This window comes from Saccopteryx leptura, chromosome 3 (genome assembly GCF_036850995.1).
Source record: "Saccopteryx leptura isolate mSacLep1 chromosome 3, mSacLep1_pri_phased_curated, whole genome shotgun sequence".
Taxonomy (NCBI): Eukaryota; Metazoa; Chordata; class Mammalia; order Chiroptera; family Emballonuridae; genus Saccopteryx; species Saccopteryx leptura.
The window spans coordinates 90,210,142-90,229,785 of NC_089505.1; the positions used below are offsets into that span (position 1 = coordinate 90,210,142).

Sequence of the window (19,644 nt, forward strand, 5' to 3'; positions counted from 1 at the left end):
TGAGAAGTGGAGGGTGAGGGACAGACTCCTGCATGCGCCTGACCGGGATCCACCTGGCATGCCCACCAGGGGCGATGCTTGGCCCATCTAGGGCGTTGCTCCCTTGCAGCCAGAGCCATTCTTGTGCCTGAGGCGGAGGCCTTGGAGCTGTCCTCAGTGGCTGGGCCAACTTTGCTCCAATGGAACTTTGGCTGTGGGAGAGGAAGAGAGAGATAGAGAGAAAGGAGAGGGGGAAGGGTGGAGAAGACAGATGGGCGCTTTTTCTGTGTGCCCTGGGTTGAAATCGAACCTGGGACTTCCACACACCGGGCCGATGCTCTACTGCTGAGCCAAATGGCCAGGGCAATCAGTTACAAGTTTTTAAGGACATGAACTGACCTCTGTTTTAGGAGTATAATCCCAGTTATAGTCTATACTAGGAAAGGGGTATTAAAAAACCAGCCAAAACCAGTATTATTTTGTTCTTGTTTAATCACTTTGCTGAGAGATCAATTTGAGAATTAGTCATCCCATTAAGCTCCTAATAATCCAGGGTACCTCTGAAGACAAATGAGAATTGCACAAGATCATAATTAAGCAATTGGGCAAACCTTTAGAAAAATTAAAACGAATTAGATCTAAACATTTTAATTTTCATTAAATGTTTATCCCTTTATTATTATTAGTGAGTGCTTCTGGAATTTTTGCTCCATTCTGCTTTCCTAAGGCTTCTAATTGTATGTCATAAGGAACAATGTAGAACTGAGGTTGTGTGATTCAGAATATGTATGGTTGCCTTTCCTACCTGTCTTTTTTGTTTTGCCTCTTCAAAACTTGGAAAATGTATTTTTATTGTTTTTCCTACGACTTTAAAATATTCTGTAAATATTGGTTCACACTGGAATTTAAACTTGATTTCAGATTTATATAATTGGTTGTTTTTAAAAAAGGATCAGGGAATTTTAGAGGACATCTCTATTATAAGAGTTACTGTTTATACTGCAAGGGAAGTAACAAAGTAACACTTTCAATTGTCCACTTAATTGTAGTTTTCAATTACTGTATACAATTTTAATTCACTTTTCCCATGGGACAGTTAAATCAGAAAAAAAAAATCTATTACTTATGTATTTAGATTCAGTTTTGGGAAAGTAGTTTAAAAATGTACTCATCACTTCCAAAAAAAGAATGTTAGCCTTTTTAATTAGGAAGAAATTTGAAATTAATTTTACTCTTTCTCCTGTCTCTATTTAGGAACTACTTTTTTTTCTTTAATTAATACCACTCAAACATCACTCTGTTGATACACAGTAATAGGAATTCAACTAAAATATTTAACTCCTATGTTCATGACCCTGTGATGTGGGGGATTTGAAACATGACTAAGATTCTGTTCTTGTTCTCCAGGAACTTAAAATCTACAGTAGAGATAAGAAAAATAACTTATTCTGTCCTAGGTAAATTGGATTTTGAGAAGAACAAGAGAGGAGGAAGTGTACATTGGGTAGAGGGAACTTTGGAACAGAGGCATAGGGACGGGAAAACATCAGATGCTTTCAGAAGCCCTCTGGTTGGTGGTTGTCAAGGAATGTGGATGGAAGGCAGTGCTTTGTGGGCTAGTAAAAATGGCTGGTTTATGTTGCAGAACACATTGAATGAATGCTACTTTGGGGAGTTCCGTCATTGCGTGGTAAACAGTTGGTTAAGAGGAAGAAAGAAAGTGGTTAAGGTTAACGGTCTTCAGTGAGAAGTATTGAAGTAAGGAATGGTGATGGTTGAAATAGAGATTTTATATGTAGAAGTCATGTAATTTGGCGGTTGATTAGATGGATAGAGGAAGCAAGCTGTTTGACCTCTGTGGGAATAGGAGAATGGTGAGAACATCAAAAGAAACAGAAAAGAGGTGAGGTTCTGGCCGCTTAGCTCAGTTGGTTGAGTGTCATCCTGGAACAATAAGGTTGCAGGTTCAATCCCCAGTCAGGGCACACACTGGAAGCAACCAAAAAATGCATGACTGAGTGGAAGAGCAAATGCTTCCCTTCCTCCTCCCCCTCCTCCTCCTCCTCTCTCTCTCTCCTTTCCTTCCCCTGTCTTTCTTTTTTTTTTTTTTTAAAAATTTTTATTTATTCATTTTAGAGAGGAGAGGGAGAGACAGAGAGAGATAAGGGGGGAGGAGCTGGAAGCATCAACTCCCATATGTGCCCTGACCAGGCAAGCCCAGGGTTTCGAACCGGCGACCTCAGCATTTCCAGGTCGATGCTTTACTGCGCCACCACAGGTCAGGCTCCCCTGTCTTTCTAAAAAGCAATAAAAATTAAGCCCTGGCCAGATAGCTCAGTTGGTTGGAGTGTCATCCTGGAGTGTGGAGGTTGCCGGTTAAATTTTCTGGTCAGGACACATACAGGAGCAGCCCAATGTTTCTTTCTCTCTGTCCCTGTCTCTCTCAAAAAGTAAAAAGGTAAGAAAGAAAGAAAAGAGGTGGAAGAGCCTGTGCTGTTTGGAGAAGGTGGAGAGAGACTTTGACTTTGGTTGGGTTAGGATGAATGAAATGCTGGCAGGATAGCTGCTAGGTAGAGAAGTTGGACTTACTGTATATTCAAAAGTGTATATATGGGAACGTTAAGTATTACTGATGTTGGTGTTTTGGTTCCTAGTTGAAAATGCATAGTATTTTATATCTGAAACCTAGCAAGGAAATTTCAGCCTCTGCTGTCTGTTTGCATGTCAGTCAGCAGCATTCTTTTTTTTTTTTTTTTTTCTGTGACAGACAGAGAGGGACAGATAGGGACAGGAAGGTAGAGAGATGAGAAGCATCAATTCTTCATTGTGGCTCTGTAGTTGTTCATTGATTGCTTTCTCATACGTGCCTTGACCGGGGGGCTACAACAGACTGAGTGACCCCTTGCTCAAGCCAGCGATCTTGGGCTCAAGCCACCAACCTTGAACTTCAAGCCAGTGACATTTGGGCTCAAGCCAGAGACCATGGGTCATGTCTACGATCCCATGCTCAAGCCAGCGATCCCACACTCAAGCTGGATGAGCCTGCGTTCAAGCCAGTGACCTCGGGGTTTTGAACCTGGATCCTCTGCATCCCAGTTCAGTGCTATTTACTGCACCACCACCTGGTCAGGCAGGCAGCATCATTCTTAACCTTGGTAGGCCATGGGTAGAACACAAAAGAAAGATTTGTTTTTTAAATGTAAATATCTACAATATTCAATAATGGTTGACATTTTGGCAAGCTTGTTTCTTCTGTCTTCCCCTAACAAATCCCTTAATATCATCTGATACCCAGTCTATGTTTAGACTTCTATCATTATCCAAAAAAAGAAAAAAAGTATATTTATAGATTTTTTTAAATTAAAAAGGTCATTGCATTTGGTTGACAACTAACACAAGTCTCTTCTATTATGCTTCCTGCCCCCAGTTATGTTATTTGAAGAAACTGGTGACTTGGTCTGTTTTCTATAATCTAGGTTTGGCTGGTAGCATCTTTTTTTTTTTTTCTGAAGTGAGAAGCGGGGAGGCAGAGATTCCCACATGCGCCCGACCAGGATCCACCCGGCATGCCCACTAGGGGGGGCAGTGCTTTGTCCATCTGGGGCATTGCTCCGTTGCAACAGGAACCATTCTAGTGCCTGAGGTGGAGGCCATGGAGCCGTCCTCAGAATCCAGGCCAACTTTGCTCCAATGGAGCCTTGGCTGAGGGAAGGGAAAAGAGAGAGATAGAAAGAAAGGAGAGGGGGAAGGGTGGAGAATCAGATGGGCACTTTTCCTGTGTGCCCTGGCCAGAAATCAAATGATTGCATCTTTTAGGTGCATTTAAATTGTTTCTTTGCTCCCTATATGTCCTGTAAACTGGTAGTTAGATCTGAAGCTGATTCTGTTCAGTATTTTTTTAAGGACATGGGATAAGAATACTTAATAGGTGGTGCTGTGTTCTTCTTGTAGCACATTAAGAGGCATAAACCACGTAGGTGTCCCACTGTTTGTAATGTTAAGTTTGATTCAGATGTTGTCAGCCTAATCCATACATGGTAATGTCCCCACATCAACTAACCTTTCATCTAAGGCTTTTTTAGCAGTTAGTGATGAATGTTGCAGAGAGCCTTTATCTCAGTAGGACTGGAAAATGGTGACATTCCAATTCTTTCATTTTTTTCTACATTCATTAGCTGGAATTTTTCCGTAAACAACTTGCCCACATTGAGGCCCTGGCCAGTTGGCTCAGTGGTGGAGCGTCGGCCTGGCGTGCAGGAGTCCCGGGTTCGATTCCCGGCCAGGGCACACAGGAGAAGCGCCCATCTGCTTCTCCACCCCTCCCCCTCTCCTTCCTCTCTGTCTCTCTCTTCCCCTCCCAAAGCCAAGGCTCCATTGGAGCAAAGTTTGCCCGGGCGCTGAGGATGGATCTGTGGCCTCTGCCTCAGGTGCTCGAGTGGCTCTGGTCGCAACAGAGCGACGCCCCGGATGGGCAGAGCATCACCTCCTGGTGGGCCTGTCGGGTGGATCCCGGTTGGGCGCATGAGGGAGTCTGTCTGACTGCCTCCCAGTTTCTGGCTTTGGAAAAATACACACACACACACACAAAAGTACTTGCCCACATTGACTCTGGCTAACCTGGAGTATAGTTTATACAGGATATACAAATTGAATATGTCCTCAATTCTTTTGTTTTACTTGCCAGTCTTCAGAATAATGAAGTTTTTAAAATTTGTCATTATAAACTGATGAATTTATATATTTGATGTTTTTCAATACATTTGCAGTATGTATGTATGTATTTTTACATTTTAATTATCTCATCTTTGGCCATTAGGAGCCCCTTTAAGTAGCTTCTGCGTCTTCTGCAGTGACTTATTCATCTTTGATAGATTTCTTGCTAGTGATCACACTAACATGTTCCAAAATCAACTTGAAATTTCTTGTCCAGACTTGGAAATAGGCATTTTTTCAAGAAGCTCAAGTTCAAAGATATTTTGGAGAGAATAGGAGTTTCATTTTGGGAAGCTATTAACAATACAAGATAGAATGAAGTCATGTAAAATAATAGTGGTATTCTCACAATGCGTTTGGGGCTATAAATGCTGCAGGAAATACCAGTGATTCCTGGAACGTTTGGGTGGCCGTTTGGAAGAGGTAAGACTGGAGCCGAGCTCTCAGATAGAGGAGAAAATGAAAAATTCATATGCCCATTATAGGGGAGAAATTATTAGGTGTGAGAGAACATGTGGGTGGGATGGTAAAGGAGCTTGACTAGAACACAGAGTACCTTGAGTTTGGCCTTGATTTTGTAAGCGTTGGGGATAGAGAGAAAGTTCTTGAGTTTGGAAGTGAAATGTAAAGTCATGCTTTGAAAAGGTAAATATTGCAGTGGAGTTGTCTGACTAGTGGTGGCACAGTGGATAGAGCATTGACCTGGGACACTGAGGTCCCAGGTTCAAAACCCTGAGGTTGCCGGCTTGAGTGCAAACTCATTTGGCTTGAGGGTGGGATCATTGCCATGATGCCATGGTTGCTGGCTTGAGCAAGGGGTCACTGGCTTAACTGGAGCCCCTGGTCAAGGCATGTGTGAGAAGCAATTAATGAACAACGAAGACGCAACGAAGAATTGATGCTGCTTATCTCTCTCCCTGTCTCTCTCTTTCAGATACTATTCTAAGTGCTAGCAAACAAGATCTCTGAACATTGTGGTGGTGTGAGAGACGGACAGTAGACATGTTTCAAAAAAGAAGAATTTCAAATAGTGATAATGCTGTTCAGAAAATAAGATAGGTAATGAGGTAGAGAGTAGCTTTTTAGCATTTGGTTTTAATTTTCATTTATTTATTTATGCATTTTTTGGTGGAAAACATTTGTAGTTGTGCAACTGGAGGTTAGCATTTCTAATCTCTGCTTGATTATGTGAGGAAAGATTGGTCACATTTAAGTTCTGTTGGGGTTCCCTGATACTTGGACTCAAAAGTACTTTTCTTTTTTATTTTTTTCTTTTGTTTGGATTTTGAAGATGTTTATATAATGTATAGAGTACAGATTGAGATATGCATTTTCTTGTGGAAATTACTTATGTGGGACAGAATAGTGTTTGTTTTGTTCTTTTGGGAGGGAAATGACTCCTCTGAAAAAATGTTCACATTTTTTTCTTGTGGCTTCATTTCAGTAGTAAAATGCAATGATTTGATTCTGCCATGAGTCAGGGCACATCAGAGTTGTGTTGAGGGTGGTAGTGAGGGTCAGATGAGATACATGTGAGAGGGTTCATCTCAGTAAAAGGAATCGCTGAACACTTAGAAATTAAAGGAGCTAGCTTTGCTGTTTTATTATACGTCATTATAACTGAATGTTTCAAGCTGTAATTAAAATATAGAAAATTCAACGCATTTCTTTAAAGTAATAAGTCATTTTGCAGATGGGAACTTACTTGTGTAAAGAACTCTAGCTAACAAATAAGTGTTTTGTGTTTTTCACCTATTACTGAAGATTGATTAGGAGGAACAGCAAGATAGATGCCTCTTACTATGCAGTTATCTTTTTTATTACTAAGTTTAGGGACTTTGTAGGTACGGTAAAGAGAAAATGGAATAGGAAAACAAATGTCAGTCTTAATTTTCTTTTTTTTTTAAGTTAAAAAAAAATTTTAAATATTGATTTTTAGAGAGGGAAAGAGAAAGAGAGAGAGAAAAAACATTGTTTTGTTGTTCCATTTACTCATTCATTGGTTGGTTCTTGTATGTGCCCTGACCGGGATTGAACCCACAACCATGGCCTAATCAGGATGACACTCTAACCAGCTGACGCTCTAACCAGCTACCTGGCCAGCAGATCTTAATTTTCTGTTTGATAATTTAATGTTGAGAATATAACATTTTTTATTATTACTTTTAGTGAGGGGGGGGGGAGGAAGACCGATAGGAAGGGAGAGAGATGAGAAGCATCAACTCCTAGTTGTGACACTTTAGTTGTTCATTGATTGCTTCCCATATGTGCCTTGACTAGGGGTTCAGCCAAGCCAGTGACCTCTTGCTTAAGCCAGCGACCTTTGGCTGAAGCCAGCGACCATTGGGGCATGTCTATGATCCCACACTCAAGCTGGTGAACCTGTGCTTAAGCTGGTGAGCCCGCACTCAAGCCAGTGACCTTGGGGTTTTGAACCTGGGTCCTCAGTATTCTAGGTTGATGCATTATCCACTGTGCCACCACCATTCAGGCAAGAATGTAAGATTGTTAAAGAGAAGATAAGGAATAAGGTTTTTAGAAATGGAAGCAGAAATAGTACTAACCTATATGATAGTAACTCTTGTGCTCAAGTTAGCCCAAGCTTTCTTTATTCTCACTAGTTCTATGGAATTTTTTTTTAAAGGAAACTTGAATATAAGTTCAAAAGAAGATTTGATTCTTTATTTCTGGACTGCATATATACGTATATAACAAGACCATCAGAATGTCGGGAGCCTCAGTGAAGGTGGCTGTCCGTGTGCGGCCTTTCAATTCTCGAGAGACCAGCAAAGAGTCCAAGTGCATCATTCAGATGCAAGGCAACTCGACCAGTAAGTACATGTTGTTTTCTATCAGTTATACCTCACTTTCCTATTTTTTCTGCTGTGATTAGAATAAATGAACATTTGGGTATTACCACTTTGAATGATCCATTGAATGCTTTCCTCTGTGATATTTTCTGTTGCAAATATACATATGCACTATTTATTTTGTTCTTGACAATTGAGAAGACCCTGGAGGACTGAACTAATTTAGTTAGTGTTATTAAGTTGATATCTTACTGATAACCAGCATGTAAGCAGTGATTTTTAGTAAGTGATGACATGAAATATACTTGATTTTGAATAGCACTTGAGCTTGCTAAGATAGTCTTAAAACTTTTACAGTGGTTCATTGAGTTGAACAACAGATACAGCTATTATATCTAGTAAACTTGTAAGTTATTACTAAAATTATTAGTAATTGCTTCAGAGCTTACTTCTCTATATAAATGCTTAGGTGAAAAATGACTTACAATGATTTCTTTTCTGCTTGCATTTATTACTTGATATGAATATAGACAGATTATTACTGAAAATAGTGGTAGGTTCTACCATCTTGAAACCTATAGCTTTGTGATAAAGCAGAATTGTAGGTCTTTCAGACACGAGTTAATGCTGAGTAGTTGGAGAAATCATTCATTCTGATCTCATCTATTGTGGGCCACTTGACATTGTTGAGTTAAGGATTCTGTCAGTGGGTAATCAAGTTATATACATGGCAAGACAAAAGTAGATTTACAATTGTTTATATGAAAAGTAATATAATAAATAATAATACAGGAATAAACTATTTTATGTATGCACAACTATAAACCTACTTTTGCTCCACCCTGTATTTTTAAGGTCTTCAATATGATTTTGATAAATATTTACATTGTTAAATGATTACCACAATCATTAACATATCTATCACTAATTAACATATCTATCACTTCTTTTTTTTAAAATTAATTGATAGAGACGGTGAGGCAGAAAAACAGACCCGTGCATGTACCCTGAGTGAAATCCACCCTGCAAGCCCCCTACAGGGTGTTGCTCTGCCTATCTGGGACTAGTGCTCTGTTGCTTAGCAACTGAGCTATTTCAGCACCTGAGGCAAGGCCATAGAGCCATCTTCAGTGCCTGGAGCCAACTTGCTCGAACCTTTCAAACCATGGCTGTGGGAGAAGAGAGAGAGAAAGGGGGAGGGGAAGGGGTAGAGAAGCAGATGGTCACTTCTTCTGTGTGCCCTGACTGGGAATTGACTCTGGAACTTCCACATGCCGAGCCGATACTCTACCACTGAGCCAACTGGCAAGGGCCTATCATTTCTCATAGTTAACTTTTTATGTCTGTGTAGTGAGAACACTGGAGATTTACTCTTAACAAACTTTAAGCAACACATTATTAATAACTATAGTCACTATGCTTCACAGTAGGTTTTCAGAGCTTATTCATCTTATAAATGAAAGTTTATGTCTTTTGATCATATCCTCTCACCCCAAGCCCCCTCTCCCAGCCTCTGGTAACCACCATTCTATACTATGAGTTTGACCCTTTTTTTTTTGTTTGCTCATGTACAACGTTGAACTTTCTATTGCTTATATACTTCTCTGAATTTGGTAAATAGGACTTGTAACAATCTGTCTTTTAAAAGAAAGGATATGCCCTGGTGGGATAGCCTAGTTGGTTAGAGCATCGTCCCGAAGCACAGAGGTTGCTGGTTCAGCCCCTGGTCAGGGCACATACAGGAGCAGAGCAATGTTCTTGTCTCTTTCTCCCTCTCTCCCTTCCTCTCTCTTTAAAATCAATACAATTGAAAAAAAAAATGATGAAGTTAAAGAAAAAGATTAAAAAATATAAACTAGACCCAGGCTGGTAGCTCAGTGGGTAGGCAGGCGTCCCCAAACTACGGCCCGCGGGCCGCATGTGGCCCCCTGGGGCCATTTATCCGTCCCCCCCCCTGCACTTCTGGAAGGGGTACCTCTTTCATTGGTGGTCAGTGAGAGGAGCACTGTATGTGGCGGCCCTCCAACGGTCTGAGGGACAGTGAATTGGCCCCCTGTGTAAAAAGTTTGGGGACCCCTGGTAGAGCGTTGGCCCAGTGTATGGATGTCCTGGGTTCGATTCCCGGTGAGGGCACAGAGGAGAAGCGGCCATCTGCTTCTCCACCTCTCTCTCTCTCCCTCTCTCTCTCTCCCTCTCTCTCTCCCTCACTCACTCTCTCTCTCTCTCTCTCTCTCTTCCTCTCTCACAGCCATAACTTGATTGGTTTGAGTGCATTGCCCTGAGTGCTAAGGATGGCTCCATGGAGCCTCTGCCTCAGGTGCTAAAAATATCTCCATTGTGAGCATGGACCCAGATGGGAGTTGCCAGGTGGATCCTGGTCTGGGCGTATGCGGGAATCTGTCTATCTTCCTTCCTCTCACTCAGAAGGGAAGGAAAAAAAAAGTGCAGATGTGAATTTGACCAAGGACACATGTAAGATTAATAGATGATAGGTTATATCAGTTAGACCTTGAGGAATAAGTAGAATTTAAACTAAACATCCAGTATGTTTGGGGAAAATTTTAGAATTATAGCTTATTAGAGCTTACTAATTTTATGACTAGATATTGGTATTCCTGACCTTCATCTAGCTATAACAGATTGCCTCTCACCCATCAACGTTCAGCAGGAGAAATCTTGACTTTTAAATTAGCATTAGTCTGCTGAAACAAAAGTCCTCATTAGCTGAATCAGCCTTGGAAAAAGTAGGGCTAGTTTTCTAGCTAAATACTTACTTTGTCCTGGCTCAGAGGGAGTGCGTTAATTTTGGTTCCTTGAATGGTGTTTATTCTTGGAAAGCCAGTTATCTGATTGTATGACAGACTTTTTGCTCTAGGATTTTTGGCATTTTTGATTTTCTACTAATATTTTCTATTTCTGTTTTTTATTTATATGGTAATTTATTAGTAATTTGACTAATAGTAACCCAAATAATTTTTACGTGAGAAATTTTAAGTGAGCCACTTGCTATATGTTTAGAAAATATTTATGGCTTTATTTTTTTTAAGCATTGGACTTAAGATTGGGAGGAAGCATGCATTTTGAACTTAGAATAGTTGAAAAAAATGAAATGAATTTGCTGTAGCCACGTGTTCTCTATATTAAAGGACTGCTATGCTGGCAGGCTGGCCCGGACTGCTGCTCACAGGGATTATAGCTGATTGCAGATGGAATGCCATGGAATGTTCCTGCCATAAGAGCTTTTATGAAAAAGTAGAAGAGGGTGAAGGGTACTTTAGGGATATGCCAGATCTGAAAACTGAGTAGTAGCAGTTTCATTTAAGCACTTTCTGGCCTCAGAGGGAATATTTTCCATGGCACAGACAAATGTTACTCACCTTGACATTTTTGAGACCCGAGTACATACACAAATGTCTTTGTTTAATAATATCCCATCATATTCCAAGTTTCTCCCACTTTGGAAGCATTTTTTGGTCTGGTTACCTCCTTACCATAGCCTCCGCCTGCATTTTGGTGAATTTTCGTTTTTTCTGTTTGGTTAAATGGTTAGAATTTTGCATTCTCATCTTTTCCTGTTAGTCTTTAGTTTTTTTTTTCTCAATGTCCATTAGTTTAACCTAATTCTTACTTGCACTTTAGTTTGGCTTTCTTTTCCTGCGGTCCGTGGATGGACTTCTGCGTATCAGGACTCATGCTTTGTAACTGGCTGGAGAGTATGAGGGTTTTTGTGTTATTGTTTATACTCTACATATATTTTATGAACATATCTACTATATATTTACTGAATAATTTAAAAAGTATAAAAGAAAAAGAAAAAAAAACAAGTCTTAATCTTGCAAGTAGAGATGAGTGTACCCATGCCTGTCTTTATGAGTGACCAGGGGTAGGGACAATCCATGAAGTTTGCCTCCTGTTCTCTCTTTCTGAAGCCTTCTGGCCACTCCCCCCCCATTTCTTTTTCCAAAAACAGGAATGTTTAGTTTTTACGTTACAAGTCCACATTGATTAAATGGTACTCAGTGACTTGGGAATGTGAGAAGGTAAATAGTAAGAAGATAAAGAGACTTATACAGCAAAGGAAGAAGAGGTCAATAAAACATATTGAGATCATCATGAGTACCAGCAGCACCCTTCCTGCAGAGTCAGGACTTAGGGCTGTTGCAGTGTGTGTGTGTGTGTGTGTGTGTGTGTGTGTGTGTGTGTGTGTGTGTGTGTTTTGGAGGTGGGAAGTAAAGTTGCCCCTGTAATGGTACTATTTAGTCAGTTGGAATTGGTTGTAACCAGTGTTGTCCTTTAGAACGATTTTTGGAATGGGTACATGAAGGGAGGGTCTCACACTGTCAGGGGCCATCTCTCTCTTTAGGGAGGTTGTCCCTCAGGGTCCGGGTTGGGGAAGCCTGTCGGCCTTGAGGCCCCTTCTTTAGCACAGGCCTGTCTGCTGCTGGCCACTGACTTTGCTGCGGATCTTTCTACATACAGATCCTCCTCTGCCCCCTGTTTTAAAACAGCCTTTGCCTTCCATTTCCTTAGATCCAAAACATACTTTGTCTTTTCTTCTAGATCTGACACAATATTATTCAGTATTTCATGTCTTCTCATGTTGCAAATTACTAAACTGACATTCTGGAATGTGTCCCTGTATTTCTTACTACTGGGGTAAAGTTTAGGATCCTAAAGAAGGGCACCGTCTTGGCCCTGGCCCGTTGGCTCAGCGGTAGAGCGTCGGCCTAGCGTGCGGAGGACCCGGGTTCGATTCCCGGCCAGGGCACACAGGAGAAGCGCCCATTTGCTTCTCCACCCCTCCGCCGCGCTTTCCTCTCTGTCTCTCTCTTCCCCTCCCGCAGCCGAGGCTCCATTGGAGCAAAGATGGCCCGGGCGCTGGGGATGGCTCTGTGGCCTCTGCCTCAGGCGCTAGAGTGGCTCTGGTCACAACATGGCGACGCCCAGGATGGGCAGAGCATCGCCCCCTGGTGGACAGAGCGTTGCCCCATGGTGGGCGTGCCGGGTGGATCCCGGTCGGGCGCATGCGGGAGTCTGTCTGTCTCTCCCTGTTTCCAGCTTCAGAAAAATGAAAAAAAAAAAAAAAAGAAAAAAAAAAAGAAGGGCACCGTCTTGCCTGACCAGGTGGTGGCGCAGTGGATAGAGCATCAGACTGGGATGCAGAGGACCCAGGTTCGAGACCCCGAGGTCGCCAGCTTGAGTGTAGGCTCATCTGGTTTGAGCAAAAAGGTCACCAGCTTGGACTCAAGGTCGCTGGCTCGAGTAAGAGCAAGGGGTTACTCGGTCTGCTGAAGGCCCATGGTCAAGACACATATGAGAAAGCAATCAATGAACAACTAAGGTGTCACAATGAAAAAAACTGATGATTGATGCTTCTCATCTCTCTCCGTTCCTGTCTGTCTGTCCCTATCTATCCCTCTCTCTGACTCTCTCTCTGTCCCTGTAAAAAAAAAAAAAAAAAAGAAGGGCACCATCTTCTAGATGAGATATTAGGTATATTTCTTTTTGTTTTCTAGTGTTTTAAAACTTTTATTGCATTTGGTTACTTTGGATTGTCATAGCAAAATATTTTGGTTTGTGATGAAAATAAAATGGTTGCCCTGGCCGGTTAGCTCAGTTGGTTAGAGTGTCATCCCCATACACCAAGGTTGTGGATTCCATCCCTGATAAGGGCGCCTATAAGAATCAACCAATGAATGCATAAATAAGCAGAACAACAAAAACTGATGTCTGTCTATGTGTCTCTCCCCTTCCTCTCTTTCTCTCAAATCAATAAATAAATAAAATTGTTTTTGTGAGTTATAAGTATATCATCTAAACTCTTCTGCTTCTTCCCATCTGCTTGACTCCTGAGTGCAGATGACTTCCAGTATTTGTCAATAATGGGTTGGTTGGTTGTTTGGTTGGTTGGATGGACAAAACAGAATGGTGTTTTTTTGGTTTTTTTGTGTGTGACAGAAACAGAGAGAGGGACAGATAGGTACAGACAGACAGGAAGGGAGAGAGATGAGAAGCATCAATTCTTCTTTGCAGCTCCTTAGTTGTTCATTGATTGCTTTCTCATATGTGCCTTGATGGGGGGCCTATAGCAGAGTGAGTGACCCCTTGCTCAAGCCAGTGACCTTTAGGCTCAAGCCAGTGACCATAGGGCAGGGGTCCCCAAACTACGGCCCGCGGGCCACATGCGGCCCCCTGAGGCCATTTATCCAGCCCCCGCTGCACTTCTGGAAGGGTACCTCTTTCATTGGTGGTCAGTGAGAGGAGCATAGTTCCCATTGAAATATTGGTCAGTTTGTTGATTTAAATTTACTTGTTCTTTATTTTAAATATTGTATTTGTTCTCGTTTTGTTTTTTTTACTTTAAAATAAGATATGTGCAGTGTGCATAGGAATTTGTTCATAATTTTTTTTATAGTCCGGCCCTCCAACGGTCTGAGAGACAGTGAACTGGCCCCCTGTGTAAAAAGTTTGGGGACCCCTGCCATAGGGTTATGTCTATGATCCCAGCCAGCAATCCCATGCTCAAGCAGGATGAGCCTGCACTCAAGCCAGTAGTCTCCGGGTTTTGAACCTTGGTGCTCTGCGTCCCAGTTCGACACACTATCCACTGTACCACCTTTGAAAGCATGATCTTTTGCAGATTTTGCAGTATTTCACAAGTATCTGCTGTGAATTATATATCCAGTTGCTCTGGATCTGAGAGCAACTAAGGATGATGTGTCTTCTGGTTGCTTCGATGAACAAAGGAGGATTCTTTTTTCTTTCTTTCTTTTTTTTTTTTTTACAGAGATAGAGCAAGAGTCAGAGAGAGGGATAGATAGGGACAGACAGACAGGAACGGAGAGAGATGAGAAGCATCAATCATCAGTTTTTTGTTGTGGCACTTGAATTGTTCTTTGATTGCTTTCTCATATATGCCTTGACCAGGGGGGCTACAGCACACCGAGTAACCCCTTGCCCAAGCCAGCGACCTTGGGCTCAAGCTGGTGAGCTTTGCTCAAACCAGATGAGCTCACACTCAAGCTGGCGACCTTGGGTTCTCAAACCTGGGTCCTCCATATTCCAGACCGACGCTCTATCCACTGCGCCACCGCCTGGTCAGGCAACTTTGCTGACTCTTATTGAGTCATTATCCTCTGGTGTTTTCCCTAGTAGCAGTTTTGCTCCATTGATCTGCATCATAGTTTAATACCTTTACTGAAGGAGAAAACCACTAACAGATGATAATTTGTTAGCTCTCTTAGTGCAAGTGCTACCTTCCTAACCTGTCTCAGAAAAATTTATTAAACATATTCAGTATATCCATAAATACTATAAATCAATCATTTCTAAAATTTAAAGAACATGTAATATTCTTTATTCTGACAAAAGCAGTTGACAAATGAAAAACTCAGAAAGTATGTATCAGAGAAAGCAAAATCATTCCTAATCTTACTACTCAGAGAAAGTTCTCTCATCTTTGCCTTGTACCCTCACATATTAAAAATATTTAGGGCCCTGGCCGGTTGGCTCAGTGGTAGAGTGTCAGCCTGGTATGCAGGAGTCCCAGGTTTGATTCCCGGACAAGGCACACAGGAGAGGCGTCCATCTGCTTCTCCACCTCTTCCCCTCTCCTTCTTCTGTTTCTCTCTTCCCCTCCTCCTGCAGCCAAGGCTCCACTGGAGCTAAGATGGCCCGGGGGCTGAGGATGGATCTGTGGCCTCTGCCTCAGGCACTAGAATGGCTCTGGTTGTGACAGAGCAATGCCCCAGATGGGCAGAACATCGCCCCCTGGTAGGCATGCTGGGTGGATTACAGTCGGGCGCTTGCGGGAGTCTGTCTGACTGCTTCCCCATTTCCAACTTCAAAAAAATAAAATAAAATAAAATAAAACTAAATAAATAAAATATTTATTACATAATTGGGTCATTATATATACTTGTAAATTGCTTTTTTCCCTTTTTAAATATGGTATTTTTAATGTAATTAAGTATTTTCTACATTGCTTTATTTTATTTTACTTTATTATTTTATTTTATTTTTATTCAGTGAGAGGAGGGGAGGCAGAGAGACAGACTCCCACATGTGCCCTGACCAAGATCCACCCAGAAATCCACTGAGGGGCAACGCTCTGCTTATCTGTGGTGTTGCTCCATTGATCAGTAACCGAGCTTTTCTTAACACCATCCTCAGCACCCGGGGCCAACTCACTCCAATTGAGCCATGGCTGAAGGAGGGGAAGAGAGAGAGAGAAGCAAGAGGGGGAGGGGTCGAGAAGCAGATGGGTGCTTCTGTGTGACCTGACCAGGAATCGAACCCAGGACATCCACATGCTGGGCTGATGCTCTACCACTGAGCCAGCCAGCTAGGGCCCATAACTTTTAGTGACATAAAAAATTCCCTATTGTGCCTGACCAGGTGGTGGCGCAGTGGATAGAGCGTTGGACTGGGATGCGGAGGACCCAGGTTTGAGACCCCGAGGTCACCAGCTTGAACCCAAGTCCCCTGTTTTGAGCAAGGGGTTACTCGGACTGCTGAAGGCCCACGGTCAAGGCACATATGAGAAAGCAATCAATGAACAACTAAGGTGTCGCAACAAAAAACTAATGATGGATGCTTCTCATCTCTCTCTCTTCCTGTCTGTCTGTCCCTATCTGTCTCTCTCTCTGTCTCTGTAAAAAAAAAAAAAAATTTTCCCTAATGTGAATATATCATAATTACTTAACTAACTTTGTTGGGTTTTTTCCCACTTCTATTTCATATAACACTGTGATAAACATTCTGGAAAAAAAGTGCTTGAGTACATTTTCTGATCATTTTCTGAGCAAAAAAATATTAAAATAGGGATTACTCAATCAAAGATAACAATTTTAAAAATAATCTTTATAGTTATTTAAAGGGGAAGAATATATCTAATACGTTTTATGTTACAGAAATTTTTTTGGTGGAATCACAGGTTTTACTATTCAGAACAGACATCAAAATCTATAGTGTTTCTGAATAGTGAACATTCAAAGTTCCATAGTGATTTACTTATTTATTTATTTATTTTTTGTATTTTTCTGAAGCTGGAAACGGGGAGACAGTCAGACAGACTCCCGCATGTGCCCGACTGGGATCTACCCGGCATGCCCACCAGGGGGCGATGCTCTGCCCACCAGGGGGCGATGCTCTGCCCCTCTGGGGCGTCGCTCTGTTGCAACCAGAGCCACTCTAGCGCCTGGGGCAGAGGCCAAGGAGCCATCCCCAGAGCCTGGGCCATCTTTGCTCCAATGGAGCCTTGGCTGTGGGAGAGGAAGAGAGAGACAGAGAGGAAGGAGAGGGGGAGGGGTGGAGAAGCAGATGGGCGCTTCTCCTGTGTGCCCTGGCCGGGAATCGAACCCGGGTCCCCTGCACGCCAGGCCGACGCTCTACCACTGAGCCAACCGGCCAGGGCCTACTTATTTATTTTTTAATGTTTATTTTATTGATTTTAGAGAAAGAGGAATGGTGTGAGAGAGAGAGAGAAACAGGAACATTGATCTGTTCCAGTATGTGGGGATCAAACCAACAACCTGTGTGTTTCTAGATGATGCTCTAACTAACCAAGCTACCCCACCAGGGCTATAGTGACTTTTTATTTATTTAAAAAAGTTTTCTATTGATTTGAGAGGAGGGGAAGAGAAGGAGAAAGAGAAGAAGGGAGAGAGAGAAGCATCAGTTTGTTTCACTTAATTGTTGCATTTAGTTGTGTACTCACTGATTGCTTCTCGTATGTGCCCTGACTAGGGTTGAACCTGGTTGAACCCGCAACCTCGTTAGGCTGTGACGACACTATCCACTAAACTACCAGGCTAGGGCCAAAATTCCATAGTGATTTAGATGTACCATCTCAAATAGTGCCTAAAGTACAGAAAGGCGATTGCATGGAGTTAGATGCTAGAAAATTTGGAAATTACCCTAAATATTATATTCTTGTGACATGTGAGTTCTAAAATTTAATAATGTGACAAGTCATGTATCGCATACTTTTAATAACATGTCACAAGTCAGTATAAAGATGGATTGAATGGGCCCTGGCCGGTTGGCTCAGCGGTAGAGCGTCGGCCTAGCGTGCGGAGGACCCGGGTTCGATTTCCGGCCAGGGCACACAGGAGAAGCGCTCATTTGCTTCTCCACCCCTCCGCCGCGCCTTCCTCTCTGTCTCTCTCTTCCCCTCCAGCAGCCAAGGCTCCACTGGAGCAAAGATGGCCCGGGCGCTGGGGATGGCTCTGTGGCCTGTGCCTCAGGCGCTAGAGTGGCTCTGGTCGCAACATGGTGACGCCCAGGATGGGCAGAGCATCGCCCCCTGGTGGGCAGAGCGTCGCCCCCTGGTGGGCAGAGCATCGCCCCATGGTGGGCGTGCCGGGTGGATCCCAGTCGGGCACATGCGGGAGTCTGTCTGACTGTCTCTCCCTGTTTCCAGCTTCAGAAAAATGCAAAAAAAAAAAAAAAAAAAAAAAAAAAAGATGGATTGAATGGACTTAATTTTTTTTGAGAGAGAGAGAGAGACAGGGAGGGACATGTTCCTATGTCTTAAGTATTCTTCAAGAACATGACTTTAGTGGCTGTATGATATTCTACTATATTTGCGATGTATCTTATGTAGCTCATCCTCTATTGTTAGACATTTGAGCCCTAGGCTCTTCGTTTATTGAATGGTGTTACTCCTGCCTCCCCAGACTACTAGCCCAGAGTACAGGGTTGTTGTGAGGATCACATGAAATCAGGTATACCTCATAGGACGGTATTTGAAAAATCATTTGTTAAATTGTTTTTTTGTGGTTTGTTTTGGTACACAAATTGTGACACTCAGTGGGACTATATGTATATTTAAAGACAGAAACAATTGAATCTATCACTAAATTGGAAGAGGCTTTTATTATTGTGTGTTTGCAGTTGCTTTTTATTACAGGGTATAATTTAAATTTCAGTTACCTAAATAAGTTGTTTTCACATCTAGATTCCAAAGCAGCAGAGAGAGACGACTGAATAAAATGTAGTAGAAAGCTAGTCTTCTTTCATTGCTGCTCTGCAGCTTATCGTTCTAGACTTTTGAGGTTGCCTTAGTTAAAATTCTGACTGCTGTGTGCGGCCTTTCTACGTGCTCTTGTATTTTTCATAGGGAAAGCAACAATGCTTAGTTTTGTTTGGCTTTTCAATGCCTTTTTTACAATTCTCGAGATGTTTTGGGAGTTCATTCTTAAAGGGCCATGCAAGTAACATGGTGCTGATCACTTTTGGTAGTTGCCCAGTGAAGTGTGAAGTGCTGTAATGGAAGCTACTTTGGTCGTAAGGTAAGCGAAGTGTAGGTAGGTATTCATAGATTTAATTTCTGGTAGTACAGGAAATTGTGCTTATTTTACGGAGAACATTTCTGGTGAGCTAAAAACTGTTCTTAGTTGTGTTGTTAAGGGATGAATGCTGTGTATACATAGAGTTGATAGAAATAAGAAATATGAAATTAGGGTTTTTTTTTCTTTTTTCTTGTTTTCCAAGTGAGAGGGGAGACAGAGAGACGAATTCCCACATGCGCCCTGACTGGAATCCACTTAGCAACCCCCATCTGGGGCCAATGTTCTGCCCATATTGGGCCATGCTCGCAACAGAGCTATTTTTAGCACCTGAGGCAGAGGCTCCACGGAGCCATTCTCAGTGCCTAGGGCTCTCCAGTTGAGCCATGGCTGCGGGAGGGAAAGAGAGAAAAAGAGAGAGAAGAGGGAGGAGGAGGAGTGGAGAAGCAGATGGTTGCTTCTCTGGTGTGCCCTGATGGTAATTGAACCTGGGACATCCATGCTTTGGGCTGATGCTTACCACTGAGCCAACCGGCCAGGACTGAAATTAGGTTTTTGAAAGCATCTATAGGTCATTATATTTTTGTTATTCATTAAGCATAGGCTGGGAGGCTGTCAAAGTCTCAGAGTTTTTAGTCTTATCTTAGTGTGATGACTGTTAATGAAAGCATTGAAGCGAGACGTGTAAATAATTGAGGGGGTAGAGTCAGGAAAGGTAAGAGTGGCTGGGAAGGCCTTTCTGTTGTGGCCTTCCACAGAACAGAAAACGGTGGCTGGAATTAGCAGAAGCTACCTAAATGAGGAAATGACTTAACTACATTTACTATTTTCCTGTGACATTGTTCTGGTCT

General features: G+C 42.3%; 1 protein-coding gene across 28 annotated transcripts in view; it reads left to right on the forward strand.

Annotated features, from left to right (window-relative positions):
- Nucleotides 1–19,644, forward strand: part of KIF1B (kinesin family member 1B) — a 150,801-nt gene that overhangs the window by 11,683 nt on the left and 119,474 nt on the right. For all 28 annotated transcript variants that reach the window (XM_066375033.1, XM_066375007.1, XM_066375012.1 and 25 more), the window contains exon 2: nt 7,337–7,523. In XM_066375033.1, coding sequence (XP_066231130.1) covers nt 7,418–7,523 — 106 coding nt within the window. In that variant the 5' untranslated portion in view covers nt 7,337–7,417. The remainder of the gene's footprint in view (nt 1–7,336; nt 7,524–19,644) is intronic.